The sequence below is a fragment of the Podarcis melisellensis genome (genome assembly GCF_964234715.1).
Source record: "Podarcis melisellensis genome assembly, chromosome: 2".
Classification (NCBI taxonomy): domain Eukaryota; kingdom Metazoa; phylum Chordata; class Lepidosauria; order Squamata; family Lacertidae; genus Podarcis; species Podarcis melisellensis.
The window spans coordinates 47,971,836-47,992,796 of record NC_138529.1 but is presented as its reverse complement, the minus strand read 5'-3'; the positions used below and the strand labels follow the sequence as shown (position 1 = coordinate 47,992,796).

At 38.8% G+C, this 20,961-nt stretch overlaps 1 protein-coding gene and 1 long non-coding RNA gene across 7 annotated transcripts in view; one reads left to right on the top strand and one right to left on the bottom strand.

Moving 5' to 3' along the window:
- The window catches only part of LOC309363121 (A-type potassium channel modulatory protein KCNIP1), a 552,464-nt gene extending 545,103 nt beyond the window's left edge, over positions 1-7,361 (bottom strand). For 2 of the 5 annotated variants that reach the window (XM_081899207.1, XM_081899208.1), the window contains exons 1-4: positions 7,096-7,361; positions 3,905-4,041; positions 1,926-2,016; positions 442-550 (exon numbers count right to left, since the gene is read on the bottom strand). In XM_081899207.1, coding sequence (XP_081755333.1) covers positions 442-550; positions 1,926-2,016; positions 3,905-4,041; positions 7,096-7,105 — 347 coding nt within the window. In that variant the 5' untranslated portion in view covers positions 7,106-7,361. Of the gene's footprint in view, positions 1-441; positions 551-1,925; positions 2,023-3,904; positions 4,042-7,095 lie in introns of those variants that run through there. The other 3 variants (XM_081899217.1, XM_081899216.1, XM_081899206.1) reach the window with 3 other exon arrangements.
- Positions 4,004-13,355, top strand: LOC309363134. 2 transcript variants are annotated; one of them, XR_014165258.1, is made up of 3 exons: positions 4,004-4,108; positions 12,547-12,704; positions 13,252-13,355. It is a non-coding gene; the product is annotated as an uncharacterized lncRNA (long non-coding RNA). The 2 variants fall into 2 exon arrangements; XR_014165259.1 differs by having other exon boundaries at positions 4,037-4,349.
- The last annotated feature ends 7,606 nt before the right edge of the window (positions 13,356-20,961 follow it).

The window sequence follows — 20,961 nt, the reverse complement described above, 5'->3', positions numbered from 1 at the left end:
TAAATGTGCACAGTTTTGTGTCCAGTAAAAGTAGAGCACAGTGGAGATGCAAGGGATGAGAAGAAGCTATTCTAGTAAAAGCTCGCTGCTCCTTTTTTTTTTTTTTGAAAATTGAGGATTTGGGTGATATATTTTTGTATCCATTTATTCCTTAGCTTGCTCTACACACCTACTATGTGCAGTAAATAAAAGAATAGCACCAGCTAACTTAACACACCAACGCCAACTACACAAAAACAGTAATTTAATTAGTAATCAAATATAGCATGCAATTCAAAAACTCAACACTTGACATACTTTGTAAAGTGTCTCAAAGGAACAATATTGTCCAGGGGCATAAAAAGTTAGGAAAGATAAAATTTATCTTTCAGCTTGCCCTTTTAAATGTAGCACCAACTACTGACAAAGTGTTAATGAAGAGGGACAATAAATGGAACTCACAGATTTGTGGACTCCTCACGTTTCTTTTCATCAGCTTCTGTTGAAACATCTGTTAGAGCTGGATGGCTGAAGTTCAGAATAAGATCACAAAGCAGCAGTTGGGTTTTTACTGTAGAACAACAATATTTCTGTATTTATTCATTTAGTCTGTTAAATTTATAACCATGTGAAAGGGAGCACCTAATTTCAACACACACGCCCCTTTCACTATTGGTAAATCTACTTCCTTCCTCCCCTCCAAACCCTCTACAGTGGTACCTCGGGTTACACACGCTTCAGGTTACATACACTTCAGGTTACAGACTCCGCTAACCCAGAAATAGTACCTCGGGTTAAGAACTTTGCTTCAAGATGAGAACAAAAATTGTGCTCTGGTGGCACGGTGGCAGCAGGAGGCCCCATTAGCTAAAGTGGTGCTTCAGGTTAAGAACAGTTTCAGGTTAAGAACAGACCTCCGGAACAAATTAAGTACTTAATCCGAGGTACCATTGTATTCACTATTGGGAAATTAAAAAATGGCTACGACGTTTTCATTTGGGGGAGAATTGGAAGACATTTGCAGGCAAATGTAACGCTTCCGAGGGCATGAAACCTATCAATTGTCAGAAGGATAGCTGCAACAGTTGTCCCACAAGGACAGCCATTACAGCAAAAGTAGGGAACATTTTTGGCCCATTGGCCACATCTTTTTCTCTCTCCATCTCAGCAGGGTTTCACTGGAGTTTGGGACCATCTACTAGTCAATCATCTGTTGTCATAATGATGCCTGGTGATTGACAACTGTCAAGGTTTGGGCTTTGCACAGAGCTTCCCAACAGTTAGCTGGTTTTCAGGCACTTGGAAAATATTCCAAGAGGGCTTTGCAAGCCCCATGCTTGGGAACTGCTGAGCACAGGGCTTGCAATCTTTGCTCAGTACTTCCAGTGTCCAACAATTAGCTGGTTTTTGATCCCTTGGGAAGCACTGTGCAGACTTTGCAGGCATTGCCAATTGGTAGGGCCCACAAACCCCCTTTCAACCAAGTCTTGCCATTACCTGATATCTGGTGTCATGTATAGGGCAGTTGTTCATGGCTTGGTGAAAACAGCCTGGTGGGCCAAATGGGGAGGCCTAGAATGCCAAATTTGGTCCACAGCCCATACTCATCCCCTCCTGCATTCACTAAATAGGAGCAGGGGAAACCTGTAGCTTTCCCCCCTTTTGAAAGTAGTAAATAAAATTTGCAGACACATAGCAATAACATTTAACATTAACAGAAATAATGTGTTCCTGAATAATTGTGACTTCAACAGGAGATGCACAGGTTATAACCATCATGCATTAAGAGGAAGTGGAATAATACTTTATTTTATTATGCAGTTAGGTTTGTATATATTGATTCATATACAATACATCATTTCCTAGAACTCTTCAGGCAGTAATCATCACATAATAGGAAAATAAATCATTATCTTCATTCTGACAATAGTAGCATTAATAATTACCCATAAGTTTATTCAGTTCAGATGACATTTTATCCATATTTTTAATTGCATTGTCAATAGTAAACTGCTGATCATCATCATTCTTTGACATCTAAAAAAGACCAAGAAATCAGGATGAGAATCAGTAACTTTCTTAGGGTTAATTATATAAGAAATGGCTTTATATGCTTACATTTTATTTTCATGTGTTAAAACATCCTTACAAGGATCACTTGTTCAAAGGGCTTAAAAACTGTATAATCTAAATTGGAAAATAGCTGTGATGAGAAAACCAGCTCCTTCCCCAAACAGAGAGCAGACTCTTCTGACACGACTAAAAAAAAAAAGCCAGTGGCAAGATAATTTTAGTCTAAGTATATGTTCACACAATACAAGCATACAGCTGTAACTATTTTGTAATGAACAAGTATAGTTGGCACCAGCTAGAGATTTAGACCTCACTGGAATAAGGAATTTTGCATCTGGCAAGCCACAAGTATGTTAGGTACTTACTGGTGGAGGCATCATTTTAAAAAGCTCCTCTGACTAAAGAAGAATCAGATTTTCATTGTGTGTGGATGAAATCCTTCTGAACTAGGGAATGTGAATAATCCCAAGGAGAAATTAGAGGTTTTATGACATCTCCAAGTCTGTGACTGTAGCTACTTATCTAAAAGGCATTGTATGGTTTCCCTAGAAAGCATATGCTATGAAAATAAAAAGAAGTTCACCTGCCGAAGACAAAAATTCTTCCTTACTGTTTGTAAAGGGAAACAAACACTGAGAAGTTTGTGTTCAAACTAGCTACAGCCATTTTTATAAAAATCCTTAACCACAAGAGGGTGCCATCATATTGCAGTAATAATATTGTCATCTTTGGAAGTTAATCATAGGTTCATTGTTGACATTTTATTACATTTCTCACTGAACACTTTAGGACTAATCAGGTATGCTCTATGGAATCAAATGTAAAGTCATTTCCCCCTTAAATCATCGGGGAAATGTAAAACATTTTTTGTGGATTATAAATATAGTGACTTTTCTTTCCAGACTTGTATAAAATATTACTTCCAGGAAAGCTCACAGAATTTAGAACATTTTGTCCAAAGGTAAAATTGCTAGTTGAGCCCCAGGGGTTGTTTTTTGTTTTTTGTTATTTTAAAGAAATGGCTGGGTCGGGGTTTTTTTTAGTGTGTGCATATAGATATAGATATAAGACAGAAATTCAATAAAGGGGATGAATGTTGAGGTAAATGAACGTAATGGAAACAAAGAGTTGAGCGGATTAAAATTCCTGAGTGGCTGAGGGAAACCAGAAATGAGAGTGCTGGAGGGATAAGCGAACACGGTTTATAATTATCAGATAATTTATTATTGGGAAATACTCTAAATGGCGGGGTCTAACTGGCGCACTTCGAATCCCCACCACCAAACGAAGGCTGGGCAGAGAGAAGTTTCGACTCCTGTGTCGGCGCCTCCTCAGAGAGAGCGTTTCTCTTCACCACAGATCTGACGCGACGCCGCAAGAGGCCGCTGACCGACAAGCCTCACAAAAGGAACCATTTTAAACTGGAAATCCGCGCGCCCGCGCGCTCAACGCCAGTGCTACTCACGGCAGCACGAGGCAGGACAAGGGAGCCTCTGAATTGCGGGGACGTGACCTGGGTCAAGATATTAGACATCCATAAAATATCCCTCCTGCGGGCGGGGAATGGGGTAAAAATAGTTTCTCTCTCTCTCCCAGTGCTTCTGAGGAGAACTACAGGCGCGCCCACATCTTTTCAACTCAAAACCTGACTAGGCTTTTTTTGAGTGCTGAGTAAAGTGGAGTGAAAGAACCATCACATCCAAATTTCAAGCCCCAGAAGAGCACACATTCCTCAGCCGTTATCAGTTAAAAGAAATAATTGTATAGCTTTTCAGTGCTCCCCCCCCCCCCATAAAGAGTTGCCGGGACTCACCACAAACACCTCCCTCGTTAGAAGGGCAATGGCACCCACCTGAGGTGCCGGGACTGAGTTCCCGTGAGTTCCCGCCATTCTTATGGCAATGGGAGAGGCCAGCGGGAAGGTGAACTGAACAGGCTGCCTGGATTTTGGGCTCTGAGGAAGCTCGAGCGAGAGGTCCACGCAAGGAGCTGGAGCAGGAAGTGATTAACAGCGGGGAGAAAGGAGAAGTTTAAATAGCAACGTAAAAACCTGAGGGTCGCATTCACACCATACATTTGAAAAGCGTGATTATGCCTTTTCTTTTTTTCCTTTTTTTACATACATGGAGAATCCTGGGAACTGTAGTTTATTAAAGAGTGCTGCTAACTTGGCCCTCCAACTGTTTTGGAACTACAACTCTCATTATCCCTAGCTAACAGGACCAGTGGTCAGGGATGATGGGAATTGTAGTCCCAAAACAGCTGGAGGGTCAGGTTTGACCATGCCTGCGTGACAGGTATAGTTGCTAGCATAGTTCCCAGGACTCTCCATGGCTAACCGTGGCATAGTAGCTTGTGCTTTAAATGTTAATTCTAAGGAAAAAGAAAGCCAAAGCTTGGCATGTGGACCCATAAGGGAGGGCAGGGTAGAATTTGCGAAGGAAAGCGGAGTTGTTTAGCAGCTTTTAAATAAAGAGGACTTGCTAACTTCACTATCTGCAGCTGTATGAATATTATTTCTGCATATGTTGCTCTGAGTTAATTGCAAGTATATGGGTGAGCGGGGATGCGGGTGGGGCTGTGGTGTAAACCACTGAGCCTCTGGGCTTGCCAGTTGGAAGGTCGGGGGTTCGAATCCCCGCAACAGGGTGAGCTCCCGTTGCTTGGTCCCTGCTCCTGCCCACCTAGCAGTTCAAAAGCACGTCAAAGTGCAAGTAGATAAATAGGTACCGCTCCAGCGGGAAGGTAGTCATCTAATTCTTAAAACTAGAAGTGTATTGCTTTTCAGTACAATCTGCGGGTTTGAACACTCTCTGAAAGGCAGGGAAAAGAAAATAATTATTATACACCATTCGGTCAGAGGAAGACAAAGCCATTACCTTGCGATCTGACGTCTTGCTGAAGAATTTTGAAATACTAATTTCCACATGCTTCATTGTAATAGTGAAATGGTGCCAACCAGAGAGAATGGGGTGATTTCTGCACACCTGCTGGAGGGGAACCGACAAGATCAAGGGCAGGACATCCATGTTGTCCTGAAATCCTGGCAACCTGAAAGCAGATCACTGAGGTGCAAACCTTCAGGCTTAGCTTCAGGTGGCTGCTTAGCTGGAGCTGAGGTAAAGGGAGATACATACATACATACATACATAATTTTATTTCTATACCACCTTTCTGCAGCACAACATGGGGCGGGGGAACATAGCTACAACATAACAACAGTATTCATAAACAATAAATAAAACATAATACACAGCCCAACAGAACAATTTCCACATAAATCTCAAGATCTAAAATAAAGATGCAAAAAACCAACAGCAACAACCCCCACCCCCCAAAACACCACCTTAGCCCAAGAGTCTGATGTCCTACCATGCACAGATTTTACACTCCTTCCAGTTCAGGGTTAAAAAAAAAAATTTAAGAACTCTGCCTCCTTCACAGCTTAAAGACTCCTGGATATGGAGTCAGAGAGAAAACCACTTTATCCTGTCCCAATTAAATACACAAACAAGTGGGAGAAACAAACCACAACCCAGGCTTAGTGTTATGTCCAAACTGTGTTAGGAGATTGTTATGTTGTGGGCAAACATATCAGACGACACAGCGATTCTTCCAAAGCAGCTCTTTATTTGTAAGCTGGAACAGAACTGAGGAGCTCAGTCAGCCTGCTTATATAGAGCTCCACTAGGATGCAACAGTAACCATTTTCTGTAACTAGCCAATCACTGAATGTCACTTTCGATCCTTCATTTGCATACAAACTATCCAATCACTGAACGTCACTTTCGATCCTTCATTTGCATAACTATCTACAGTATCCCCCTGCTGGCCCAGGGTGAGAACTTCAGTACATAACTGAGATCTCTATTCCCCTTAAAAGAGCGGTTGTTTTCAGAGTGTTGTGAAAGTCAATTCCCCTTCGTAGGAGGACTGTAGCTCACTGAAGGGAATATGGGTCTCCTAGCAACTCTGACTACCCTTTAACAAACTATAGTTCCCAGGATTCTTTGGGAAGAGGGGGCCATGACTGTTTAAAGTGTCATGATACTGCTTTAAATGTACAATGAGTATGGGTGTGGGTTGTGTGTGTGCGCGTACACATACATGTGTACTTTGTTATTGCTGCTGGCTTTCTGTGACTGATGTACCTACCCAGTTTTAAGTGATATATATACATTTGCTTTAGAACTCTGATTATTGACATTAGGCAGGTGCCCTTAATGTATTGTTTTAGACACCTGCTGAAAATATTTTATCAGACCTAACCAGACGTATAATTTAATTACCTATATTTGTTTTTAAAGCATAACTGGCTTTATCTGTGTTTTACTGAGAATTATTTTATGTATATTCATTTAATAGTTTTGTGGATCTTAACTGTGTTTTATCTACATTTTATTTGTACTCCACTTTTAAATGAACAAAAAATATATTAAAAATAGTCAGGAGATACATCATTAAACACGATTAACAACCTCCATTCTTAAGTGTGTTGAGTTGTTCAGTTTGTACAGCATAAATGCCATTTTGCTTAAATTCAATTTATGTCATGTAGTTGAATGGATAGAATCAATTTATTATATCTCAGTACCCCCCCCCAAAAAAATCAACACTTCCAGCTGTTAACTCATATTCAAATGCTGATACATACACAGACCAGAATATTTATCACAGCCACAAATCTCTAAGGAAATGACTCCATATACTTAATATTTCAAGCACAAATACACTGGCACTATTTTAAAATTAAAACTAATTTTGTTTGTTCTGACAATATGGCAAAAAACATCACTTATACCAAGTGATAAATTATCCTGTAGGAGGCATAGTGAGATATTGTTGGAGGAATTCTACCTTTGCAATGACCTTATGGCACTTTCCTGTAATTACGTTTTAGGCTTGGATATTTCATATGCTGGATGTATTAAATGAGGTATGAACAGAATTTTAAAACTTGATGTGATTACTCACTGCCATGGTGAAATAAATGTGTGTTGTGAACTCCTAGAAATGCATTCAAAATTAAAAGCTTTTATCTACACAATGGCATAAGAGGCGGATGTATGGATGGTATTTATTGTGTTAGAGTTGCTTTAAAATTTACTGAATTCAGCTTTCAAACTGAAACAGGTTTAAAATGCCACTGTGATTTCAATGGAGTAAAGGAACGGAGATGAGCAACGCTCAGCCTATCAAAGGTTTCAGCAGCTGCTCTGACTGCAGCCATCCTCCCAATCAGTCATTAGAGCTGACAGAGGGATGCAGGTGGCACTGTGGTCTAAACCACTGAGCCTCTTGGGCTTGCAGATCATAAGGTCGGCAGTTTGAGTCCTCGCAATGGGGTGAGCTCCTGTTGCTCTGTCCCAGCTCCTGCCAACCCAGCAGCTTGAAAGCATACCAGCATAGATAAATAGATAGCACTGTGGCAGAAAGGTAAACGGTGTTTCCATGTACTCTGGCACTCGTCATGGTGTCCCATTGTGCCAGAAGCAGTTTAGTCATGCTGCTCATATGACTTAGAAAGCTGTCTGCAGACAAATGCTCCCTCAGCCTGAAGCGAGATGAGTGCCACACCCTAGTCAGGGGTCCTTTACCTTTACCTTAGAGCTGATAATCACCAAGTTCTTCCTGATCATCTGCCTATAGGCAATTCTCAGAAGTATTCGTCTCACCCCTCATAATGTAGTGGACATCTGAAAAAAAGTGTATTTCATTCATCTGATAAAACTTCTGCTATGTATTGCCTTTCTACCCAACAAATGCCATCGGGCCATCAAGGTGACTCATATTTACATTATAATATTAAATTAAAACTTTGTCATTTAAAAAAGAAGTAACTGTAAAACCAATCAGATAGTATATACTAAAATAAAGTCTAGCTAAACAGCATGGGCAAAAGCTTTTATTTATCCAGAATATCTTGACCTGCCATTGAAAGGCCAAAGGGAGTTCAGCTGTCAAACCAGGCTAGGAAGGATGTTCCGAAAGAATACCACTGTCAAAAGGCTCCACTCCATTGTTGTAACTATTGGTCTAACCACAGAGACATAAAATATTCCGAGCAGGGAACACTCTGAAGAGCTCAGCGTGCAAAAAAACCTCATACATAAGGAAGCAAACATTTATTTACATAAGCAGGACCCTTCAAGGTGCCAAGTAACAACCAGGCAGCTATGGTCTAATTCAGCAGAAGTTTCTTAACAGTTTTCAAAGGCACCCCATGTAAATCATATTACAGTAATCTAATTGAAAGGTATGATAGTGTAAAGACGGTTATGATTGTGAACCCCGTGCATCTTTCTATCAATTAACACTGACCTGAGCCAACATTACTATGTCCTTGATAATAAATCTCCAATTCAGATAGAAGAACAATAGGGCAAGTTAAACCAAATGAAATCAAAGTTGCTAAATTTTCATGATTTATTCTGGGGTATAACTCTTTTACATAGAGGCACACTCTTTTGTTTTTTGTTTCATAAACAAGGAGATTCCTGATCCTAGCATATTTTACAAAAAAACACAAACACGTATTCATCTTGGGTTAATAAATGTTTCTCATTTTAAGATGAATGAGTTTACCTTCTGGTAGCACCTAATTCAACTTGATAGTATATGTGAGCAAAATATTTAAACATGGCATGACTTCAGAAGCATTAAGCCCTCTTCATATTCACTTATTACTTAGTCAGAGCATGACAGAAACAAATACAAAGCAGGATTATTTTTTATGTCTCATATTGTTTATTATCTCTTGACACTGCTGGAACATGCAAATCAATCTTTTCTTCCTCCTAAACTTAAATGAGATGCATTTTTAAACTAAAGCAAACAGCAGTAGTAAGAACATTTTAAAGTTAATTGCCAATTTGTGGTAATATAGCAGCTTTTTCATGCTGATAACTGTAAGAGCTAAATCTATATAAACAAAGTGACCTCTGAAATTCAAATGCACTTTACATGTGCAATGTTTATCTTAAGTATTTTATTCAGATTTCTCTGCTTGTGGCTCTGCTTCAGAGGTGGATTACTGCTCTTCGTTTCAGTTAGTTTTGCATGAAGATATTGAGTTTCTTTCTCTCTGGATTTATTCCTTTGTACTGTAAGAATGTATATAAAGATAAACTGCTTAAGGGATCAATATTACTTGTGTTTAGTCAATGCCTTCTTTTTTCCTTTTTGCATTAGCTTATGAAGAAGATTAAACATATTTTTAACATATCTAATGACATTCTCAGTTTTGTTTTTTCGGTATCTGCCCTTGATCCTAACAATACAATTTTTATTACTCTTTTATTATTGGTAACAGCCTAGGTTGCTGGACTCAGTGCCCTTTTGACGTGGGCCGCCTCCAGTATGCCATTCTCTGTCCTTTCTGTAGAGTTTATATCCAAAGATAACTGTGTCCCATTAGTTCTCACCACTCTACCAGGTTGTCATTATGTCCACTGTATCCATGCTGCCCTCTATGACAAGCACTCCAGTTCACCCATCTTGGCTCAGAGGCTTCTAGAATTAGTGTATAAACAACCCTGAGCAGGGATGTTAAAAGGCATCATTTTTTATTCTACTTTGTATTTTTTGCATTCAGAACTATCTCCATTCTGCTGCAGTTCATCTTCTGCCAAAACCAACATTATTCAACTCACTGTCTGCAATAGTGAAATTATGTAATTAATTACATAAATTATGTTATTATATTATTCCACTCCATTTCAAGGCAAAAGGATGGCAATTTTATGGATTATATAACATTTGCTGACTGAAAACATCAACCATGGTGAATACCATTCAGACTCGCTGCCTTGATTTCCATTCTGGACATGGGACAAATAAGTGAACCGTGATTTCCACTCCTGTTTTATTGGAACTGTCCAACATAATATTCATCCCTAACTCTGAGTAAGACCTAGTTGGATACAAACTAGTGTTTTGAATTATATTTATTGTTGTACTTTGATACATTACATGAACCAACCTGGGAATAATTTTACTGTTGAAAAGCGGGATAAAATAAATAAATAAATAAATAAAGATTAATATAATTTCAGTCCACATTTCCACACATTTTTTTACTATGCTAGAAGCAGGCTTATGGACATTGTTTATGACCATAGCATTTGACTGCCGAACTCAACTTGCAGTGAATTAAGTAGCTATAGAATTGTCAAGGCTTCCAGTGAAATTTTCCTTTTTCTGCTTTATATTCATCATGAGCCTTGGCTCCTTCTCAAGTAAATACGCTGACATTTAGAAGTAAAATGATGGATGAAAGTTTTTTTTGTAAGCACAGGCCTTATTCTTGGGACTCATCACAATTTTGCTGCACATTGATTCAGAGTAAAATCATTTTTAAATGATTGAGAGATAATATTCTTCCAAGTTTTTTTTTCTGAAGTGACACTGAATAATACAATTGAAAACTTCTCAATTCAATAAAAATATGTTTCAAAAGAGTTGTCCCTGACAACAGAGAGATTATCAAGTTACTCGCAAGAACATGGATCTATCAGTGGTGCTTCTGATAGGTTTGCTAACCCCAGCTGTTGTTTTAAACAAGAGATACTTTCTATTTAATGCATTTGAAGGAGGAAGCTTGGGATCAGGAATCAGATAAATGCATTTATCATAAGATAAGACAAATCACCACACTTCCTCCTTCGAAGTGCCATTGACAACAATCGGGTTCTTAAGGAGAGCAATACAACAAAACTTGTTTTCCAACACATCATATGCTTGTTATTCAGCACACCAAAGGCAATTGTGCAACTCCCCAGTGACTGTGATAAAGTCTCCAACCATAGTACACAAGCTATTGCTTTGTAATGTTGCGGTATTAAGTTGTTTTTGCTGTATTGTCCTTGTAAAAAGAGAGTTTCTGGGGGCCATCTGAAATGCTTCAAATACTATTCCTGCATTGCTTTTATCACACATTGCAGGAGTGTTTGAACATTAACCTTTATGTGCTACGTGATATGGGGGTGGTGGGTTAGTTAGGGGAAAGTATAGGAAATATAAAGAAACTTTCTTGGGCATTACTGCAACTTCAATAAGTAGATCAGAGAGTGCCGTATTTTCTGTGGTTTTGAATTTGCCATGAATAAGTGTAATGATTTATCAGCTATGACCCCAAACCAGAGAGATGTAAGTGCTGCAGAATGCTAGCTTCCATAGCTGCATTTGAACGTAGCCTCTATTCCCCCACACTGTGTTTTTTGTAGTTCTGCAAAGCTTGGAGTTCCCCCAGGCCTGCTAACTTCTCCATGTTAAGTATGGATACTGAGCTACACAGACCGATGGTATGACTCAGTATAAGGCATTTTCCTGACTACCTTGGTTTCATAAAGGTTGGCACTCAGAGAAATGAGTTCAGTATCAATATATAATATGCTAAAAAGTTGAGATTGGGCTTATAGAATATGATGTATCTCAGCAACCTTTGATCATTACAACAGCACGTAATTATTTTCTTTTTTTCTGGTTGTAGAAAGTTATGCCATGTATTTATTCTTGCTGTTTAATTATATATGCTGTATTTTAACTTTTTATGTAATCAGCTGTGTGATTCCTATCGCAATGAAGAACATGTAATAAATATTTCAGATAAATCAGCTCTGGCATGCACATGGAGAGTTTTAATACCCTGGAGCTTCTCAGTAAACATTTAAATGCAAAGATCACTTGGCATAAGCTGAATCTGACATCTTCATAGAAGTGAATGAGGAAGCCCTCTTGTGCTAGAACGGTAGTGTTGTGGATTCAGGGTGTTGTATTTTAATAAAAACACTGACCATTGTTAATTATGGAGCAAATGTGACAAAAATTAGGACAAACCACATTAAAAACAACACGAAGTCCTGTGGCACCTTAGAGACTAACAACTCTATTATAGCAAAAGCTTTTGTATCCCACAGTATACTTCATTGGAGGGATGAAATGTTATCCAGAGTTATAGGTTGGGTAAATTAACTTGCAACTCAGGATAACACTTTGTGCATCTGATGAAATGGACCATAGTTCACAAAAGCTAATACATCTGTTAATATTTATGGCACTCTTTGTAGTCCTTACTGCAACAGACTAACATGGCTGCATCTTGGAAAATGCAGTAAAATAATGGACCAATGAAAGTTTCACCTTCACATCTCATAATGATTCACCTGTTATTCCTCTTTGGTTGGGGTGCAAAATTAACATCGCCCAATGTAAAGCCAGCAGGCACTCTTCTAGTCAATGACCTTTCTCCTCTGTACAGACTTGTTTGCAAGAGTACACAGACACAAGTGGGCACAAACACATTGAGCTTCAGCACCCAGCAAAGGCTTATTTTGCAAAGAAACACCAAGTGTTAGTTGTTGAAACTATTTTGTGCATTCCCACAAACAAATGACACTATTTAGAATATTTCCTTTCTGACCAGTAGATAAAGTCTTTCATGTTGACAATGCTAATATTATATGCAAAAATATATTTTGTCTTTATATTTTGCAGATTTTATTGCTTTATATAAATTGCCCAGCAGGGACTCATTTTGAGAAAGAAGACAATTTCTCAGGACTGCACTGGACAGGGTCAGGATATTAGATTGCTTAAGGAAGGAATAGGAAAAGAAAATGATCTTCTGCGAGCCTCATGCATACATAAGTGAAGTAGGTCCCAACAATTTTTAAAAGTTACTTCTTGAATTGCTTTGTAGAAGGTGTCTTCCTAAATGAATATTATACAATGCTTTTACTGCTTGTACTTAAAAAAAAAACTGTTTTAGCTTTCACAAGATACTATGGCATGACAATAAAGAAATTGTCAGTGTGGGGAACACACTGTTTTATAGCTAGAAACTATACTTTTGTGACCACTTCTTTTTTTATTAAAGAAAAACCACAATTCTGAATAAAATAAGGAGCAAAGGGTATGTGAAAAAAGTAATATTTCTGAGAGAAATTACAGAGCAGGTTGTAAGGAATCATTTCTTCTTGAGTGTTACTGAGACTACATATTTACACAATTGGTCTCTGGAGGATGGGTGTCTAGAATTAGCCTGCCTGAACATGAATGAACATTATTAATTACTGCATTTAAGAGAATTCAGATAAGTAAAGCCTTTCTAGTAAATGTTTCATGAGGTTGATATTGTTCTTGTAAATATCTCTTTCCACTTAATGGTTCAAACAGCAGTGTTAATTTTATTTCTTTCAGCTAATATAACCATGCAGTCTTCTACCTTGCTTGAAAAGAATTTTCTCCAGGAGGTATCCTTTAAAAACAATAAACTGCAAATAAAAACATTCAATTTAATATTATGATATAATGCAAAAGCTTCATTTTGAGAGCCAACTTGTGAATGCTTGTGAATGTTTATTTTGCTATCAAAGAATTTTTTGTGTTGGGAAAGGAAATGTCTTCATAGTTTGCATTGGTCAGCATAGCAATCAGATATTATCTGAAGCACAGATACGTGTTCTTAATTTTAGAAATAAATTTCAGATCCAGATTCTGAAACTATCAGAGCCCTGTCAAACTGGTTGGATGCACCTTTTCATTCAAATCAGAACACCCATCCAAAGACAAAACTCACTGTGTGTGACTGCAGCTGAATCTACTACAGCAAAATGACAACAGGGTTCGTGTGTGTGTGTGTGTGTGTGTGTGTAGTTTAAGTAAGTCTAGTTTTCATATGGCATCAATCCAGCACTTATATTAGGGTAGGATCAAATTGTCTAATATGTGTTTTTGAAGATAATGTGGCAGCTTTATATCCAAACATCTTCATATTGTCTTGCATTTAAAAAAACCAAACCTTAATATATTAACAGCTATGGCTAAATTACCACATCCCAGTGTTTCTTCTATTAAGATAGATTAATGTATGTGCTCCTAATTATGGGTTGTAATAAGGAAAACATGCTTCTCTATTGTCTGTTGTCTCAATTTTAGATATATTTAGAAATAACTACGTGGTGTTCCAGAGCTGCATGTGCTGGGAAGACTGTTTAGGAGCCTATTGGGACATGCACAAGGTCTTGTAGAAAGTGATTAACCTGCTATGGCTGTACTCACATTGCTCCTATAAATATTTGTATGAGGTATTAGTAGTAGAATTCTTTGACAGTCATCTGACAGTCAACCTCTTTCCTCTTCACTTCTTATTCCCTTTTGCACATCACTATATAAAAATAATATACTATCAGCCTTCCGTGTTCCTTTCTCCCACACCTATTTTCATGACTTCCACCATATTCTTACCATGACTAGAGCAGTGTTACCATTTCTATCAATCAACCAAGCCCTGTTATCTCCTTTAAATCCCCTTTCAAAGCTCATTTTTTTACCATTATTTTCCAAATCTCAGTAGATTTTATCCCCTGTTCTGCGCACTCTCTGTTTCCAGTTAGCCTTCTATTCCTATTCCATTTTTGCTACCCCTTTGCCAAATTCTGTTTTTTTCTTTTTCTTTTTACTTCGCCACTGTTTTGTCCATGTTATCATATCAGAGTAAAGGCTTGATGGAATTGTTGTGTCACTTACTATTGATATTTGTAAGGAGCTTTGGATGGAAGGGACTGTTGAAAGAGCAGGAAGACAAATTTGCTTTAGTTAATCCTCCTATATATTTTGGGATGAGTATTTCTCAAAGGATTTGTGGCCATCTGCTCTTTTGATTTCCCGACCTTTGAGAAGAAGCTCTTACTTGAATCTAAAGCACTACATAAATCTTAAGATGTTTATTGCCTTATTAGTACTTTGATTTTTTTGAAGCAAGCAAACTGCATAAAAGAACTGATTATTACAATGGACCAGAGTAACCTATGTGTTGTGGCTATATATATATATATATGTAGACATTATAGAGTAAATATATAGTTTTCAGGTAGGGAAGAAGTTGTGGTTAGCCAGGCTAATTTTTCAGCAGTTAGTCTTATGTTTCCCTATGTATTGCTCCATTTATAATCACTTTTTAAAAAGGTTTTTAAAGTAGTCATGTATTCTAAATTAAATTAAAATTATAAATTAAAATATGAAGGTAATTTTTTAACGACAATAAATGCTTGAATTGTTTAACTGGTACAGAATTCTTTTTGGAGAAGAAAAGGACATTGTTTGCCAACTGGATTTTGTTTTCAATTATCAATTGAAGTCTGACTTATGGGGTGTTGGTTATTCCACACCTTGATTTTGTAGTTATAGTAACTCCAGACCTTGGAATTCAAACTGTTCACAATTTAGTACTGCAAGATCATTGAGCAAGGTCCTGACTACTTTTATTAATTTATTTGCTTGATTATTTAACAAGGTTTATAGACTGCTCAATCAAAAATAAAGAAAAAGGCTCTAAGCTGTCTTGTGAGATTCTTGTTAAAATGTTGTTTGCACCAGTGGCGTGGGTTGTCAGCACCCGGGGCAAGGCAAGTAGTTTGCGCCCCCTAACCCGTGGATTTGCGCCCCCTAACCCCCAGATGTTGCGCCTGGTGCGGCCGGCCCCCCCCTGCACCCCCCAACGCTACGCCACTGGTTTGCACTGATGAAGCTGTATAGGTTAATAATAAAAATAATAAAAGTGTGAGAACAGTCAGCTCTGGAAATCAAAAGTCCCTTCTGGGCCTCATCTAATTCAAGCACTGACTCGTAATTTGGGCATGCATCCACTGTTGTTTTTGTCCTGATCAGTACAGTGAAAGCTTAGCTGTTCATGAGGCTATCTGCTTACAGGTGAGTCTTCCTTTCCCATGTCTATATTTACAGGACCTTTTAAAATATTATCTTCAGGATTCAGTGGTGTGAATCATCACTTGGTATTAATAAAGGAAAAGTTCACACACTTTTGACCATTAGATTGTATCTTATGTCCTATTTTGTCTTGAATGAAAAAGAAGATACATTATATTAGAGCTTTCAGGGGCATTGGCCAGAAATGGAACAGCGAAATGGTTTAAACACCATGAAAACACATTGGAATCACCTCATCCTATGCTATCTTGGAAATGTGTAATCAAATGTTTTCTTTGACATATTTTTAGCAACCAAATGTTTTTGCTGGATTGTGCAGTAGAAATACATTTTATATTTTGGAAACCCCCTTAGAGGTCTCCTTACAGTGAAGCAGTATATAAATTTTATGAACCAAAAATAAATAAAATAAATGTGCTTCTCATCGTAAAAACCATGTAGTCGGCTATGAAAACTGCACAATTAAAATAAAATGGTTAAAATATGAACACTTCTGTGGAACCTAAATGAAAGGAAAAAAGTCAAAGGCACAATCCAGCCAAATAGATGGTGTTTAAGTCCCAATTATTTCATTATCATCCATCTGTTTGTCTGCCTCTTTTACACAATATTGTACCCAGTGGCTGTTGGTAGTGGTCTATGATCATAATAAACTGATTGATTGATTGATTGGTTGATTGATATGGGTAGTGGTAATAGTAGTACTTATTTGGTGCATTTTTATCACAGTAAACTCAAAGTGCCTTATAATATTAAACAAAAATTAAAACCATTAAAAATCTAAAACAACATAAGAATTGAAAACAATCAGATGCATAAAAAGCTGCCCAACACAGAAAGATGCCACAATATGTAAAACTCTTCAAGTTGAAGACCAAAAGCCTAGCTGAAAAGAAGATTTTTTCCTGACACTTAAAAGTAACTCGTGATTATGCCAGGCAAGCCTCCCTGGGACAATGAACTCAATGAATTTAGACATGCTCAACTGCAACTAGACTTCAGAAAGAGTAAAAAGGGTACATTTTGGCTGGATCATGCCCCATTGATTGTTTTAATTTTCTGTTTTACTGTATATAGATGGGGGGAGAGATATAGGCTTACATTGAGATACCTGCTTATAGTGCAATCCTATACATGTCTACTCAGACATAGGCCCTACCGAGTTCAATGGATCTTGCTGCCAGGTAAGTCTTAAGTGTCAAAAGACTATAAGGCTTGTCTAAAGCAATAAACTGTTTGTCATGTCACTTTGATTGTTTATTTTTTATATATTTTTATATAGTTTATATTCCCTTTGAAATAGTGTTTCCATGTAATGGCTCTTAGAACAAGAAAATATTACAGCATTCTTTTTTAGCCTAAGGATTAGACACGTCTGTTAAAATAATAGGAGAGTGGTACCTTTCAAGAGGTTGTGCCAAGTCTTTGGAAAGGCTTTAACAAATCACAGTATTCTCTATGTTGCCCAGCCACAAACAGTGATAATTAATCCTCAGGTCTGCTTAAGAGTTGAATTGCCAACATTTTTGACTAAGACAATTTTTGATTTTAATTTTGGGTGGGGTACTCTCCTGAGGCGAAATATTTGGGGGTCTCACCTCAAGATTTTTTGTGGAAATCCAAACGTTTTGACAAAAGTAGCAAATTTCTCAGGGGCTCTTGGTAGGTTCCTAGATTGTCCCCAGATTTTACCTGAAATGAAACTGAAGGAAATTTGGATGTAAAACATCTGTGGAAAATTGTTTCCAGTGGCTGGAATACAAATAATTACTAAATAGTTCAACACAAATGAGGCTCAAGACCTGTGATTTTTGAACAGCTGCTCTTAATACCTGATGGCAATGGGGGGGGGGACCAACATGGAGGAGGTTTTGACATAGTACAGGAGTGTGCTGGGCATGTCCAGTCTCTTGGGGTTCTTCCAGATGGGTTTTTGTTGTAGAATAGGTGCTGCTCATGCACACAAGTCTTTCCATGGAAAATCCAGTAAATTTATTTGGAAGAAAAAAAACCAGTTGCCAATTATTCATTTGCGAGATCAAAGTGATCTGCTTGCAGTACTAAGCACCGCTGTCTGTAAGAACCCTTGGTTTTTGGATCCCAACTACAGCCTCTTAAGTTGGGCCCAGGGATTTTCCACTATCTGCATTTTCCGACACCCTTTTGTCCTTCAAACCAGAGAAGACTTGTGCTTATTTACACAAAATACTGATGGCCTCATTTCATCGTTTCGGTATGTGCAACCAGTATAATGTACTACTCCATTTTCCAGTCCTAGCAGGAAATAAATCCACTACTGGTCACAAATACATGACTTGTGGGCTCAGTTCATTCTGAAAGCTTCAGCAAACATGTTGTCTCTAACAACACATCTGAGGTAATGTTTATAAAAGTCCGGACTGTTCTGTTTCCTAGTTATTGGTGATATGAGTGTTATCAAAACACGCCATTACAGCTTTTCGTGCCCTTGACTTTCAGGAGATCAGATGAAGGTGATGTTGGAAAAGAAAAGTTAACTCAGTGTTTGGATACTAAGTCAACACATCTTTCATGAAGCTAAAAAGCTGTTTCTGGCTTTTATGGCCGATTGTATTAAAGTTTTGCACTGAAGAAAAAGGATGCTTTCACTCCCTTTCTGGTTTAGAACATAAAGAAGGAATCAGATACCAAAACCCATTAAAAACAGAGGTGAACTGCAAAAGATGCTGTGAAACCTTTTATCAGAGAAGCATTCCAAAAAGTTTAGTATGCTTCAAGTGAATACTCTGCAGATCTTAAAAATGGTGTAATTTTTAAAACACATTTCCCTACAGAATCCGTATGTTAGTCTCATATCACACTGTGTTCCTATGCTTTTATTAGGGTGCCAATTGTTTGTGTCCAAGACAGAGGTTTTCAACCTTTTTGAGTCCATGGCTTCCTTGACCAACTACGTTTTTTCTGAGGCTCCTCAGTGGGGAAATGCACTCCAAGCCTCAGAAGCCCAATTATGTCCCCACTTGCCTGCAGAGCCGGCAACCCCTCAACCCTCATGGAATGTTTTCTTTCTCCTCTCCTTGGGAGTCCTCTGGACAGCAGCTGCCCCCCCTCCTCCAAGGAAGGTGCCACAGGGGTGGGGAAGAGGATAACACCAGCCTTAGTGGCCCAGCAGAGACTGGCCAAAGGCAGTGGCGTAGCGTGGGTTGTCAGCACCCGGGGCAAGGAAAGTAATTTGCGCCCCCTAACCTGTGGATTTGCGCCCCCTAACCCGTGGATTTGCGCCTCCTAACCCCCAGATGTTGTGCCCGGTGCGGCCGCCCCCCCTGCACCCCCCACGCTACGCCACTGGCCAAGGGCTGGTGGACTGGCTGGTTGGGCTCCCTCACCCGCTTACTTACTCCAAGGCTGCCTCAGCTCCTGGCAACCAGCATCTCCTGGCCAACCCCAGAGGCACCATTCACCTGCCGAGCTTGTAGCCAGAGCTGCTGCAACAAACAGCTGTGCAAACCTTTGGGAAACAGAGACATGAAAGGGCATCAGAGGAGGAAGGGAAGGGAAGAGGGATAGATGCCAGTGTTGTCTGTGGCACCCCTGATCATCATTCAAGACTCTTCAGGGTGCCATGGCACACTGGTTGAAAACCTCTGGTCTAAGGTTTTAAATGCTGTGCTATATTGAGCAATATCTGTCTATTAAAATGTTTTGTTTTTGAATTGCATCCGTCATATTTCCAATTATATAGAAAACATTTTCCAGAATGCTTCTTTTATAAATGTTTCCATAGCACCTTCAGAGATACTTCTAGATTTTCTGGTTTTTATGGGTGCATATTTGTACATAAAGATGAAATAAATTAATAGGGAACAAACTTTTAACAATGAAAAATTCTATTATCTAAGTAGTTTACTGTTAAAATTTAAAAACAATTATTGAAAATGCAATATGAAGAAAAACACACTTCTTTCATGTTTATATATTATATAATCTTTCACCCTAACACATACAATCACATACTTAATCTCTCCCCCCCCCCGCCACACACACACACACAAGCACAGGCCATTTAAGGTGGCGCCTATCTCATTGAATATACACATACAAACCATTTGGCTTGGGGAAATGCTGATCTAGGCTGTCTATCCCAAATGAAAGTCCTCTATGTAAATAATGGATGTAGTCCTGTATAGCTGTTGTTGTTGTTGTTGTTGTTGTTGTTCAGTTGTTTAGTCGTGTCCCACTCTTTGTGACTCCATGGACCAGAGCACGCCAGGCACTCCTGTCTTCCACTGCCTCCCGCAGTTTGGTCAGACTCATGTTGGTAGCTTCAAGAACACTGTCCAACCATCTCATCCTCTGTCGTCCCCTTCTTCTTGTGCCCTCAATCTTTCCCAACATCAGGGTCTTTTCCAGGGAGTCTTCTTTTCTCATGAGGAGAGTTATAGTTATGTATGTTTAAACCCGGTAGCCTCAATAAGCCTAAATTCATCTAACTCAGGAGTAGCTGGGCCAAAATCTGGATTATGCCCTCCAAGTCACTGAAAGTGACCCATCCCCTTCCTGTCGATCACGGCACTGGGTTGAGGGTGGGTAATGTTTCTCTTCTCAGTCCAATACTGCAGTGGGAAGCAAAATCACTGCCTGCTGCTCAGAGAGCACTCTCTGGAGACCAGAAAAGCCATTTCCTTCTCCATCACAGCACTAGACCTGGTGCAGATGTTTAAACTTCTCCACCAGGTACAGTACTACAATGGAGAAATCTCCCCATCACAGCACTGGAATGAGAGGAGAAGTTTTAAACTTCTATAGCAAGCCCAATGCTGCAATATGGTTCAGTATGGTGTTTCTGTGTGTAAGAGAGTAAATATGTTGTATATGCTTGCATGTGTGGGAGGGAGTGCATGGGGAGGGGGAGGTATTGCATTTGTGGAAAGTGCAGTGTGCACATGTGAAAATGAGTGCTGAGTGGCATGTTTGGTCATGACCACCACTGGCACGTGACTCTCTCAAAGTCAATTTATCTAAACTGAAAAGCTCTCCAAGTTATAACCTTTCCTCATAGGGGAGTTGCTCCATCCCCTTCATAATTTTACTGTATCCTTTTGATGTGCAGCATTCAGAACTGGACACAGGATTCCAAGTGTGGTTGCATCCTAGATTTATATTATAGCATTATGATATCAGCCATTTTGTTTTCAGTCCCTT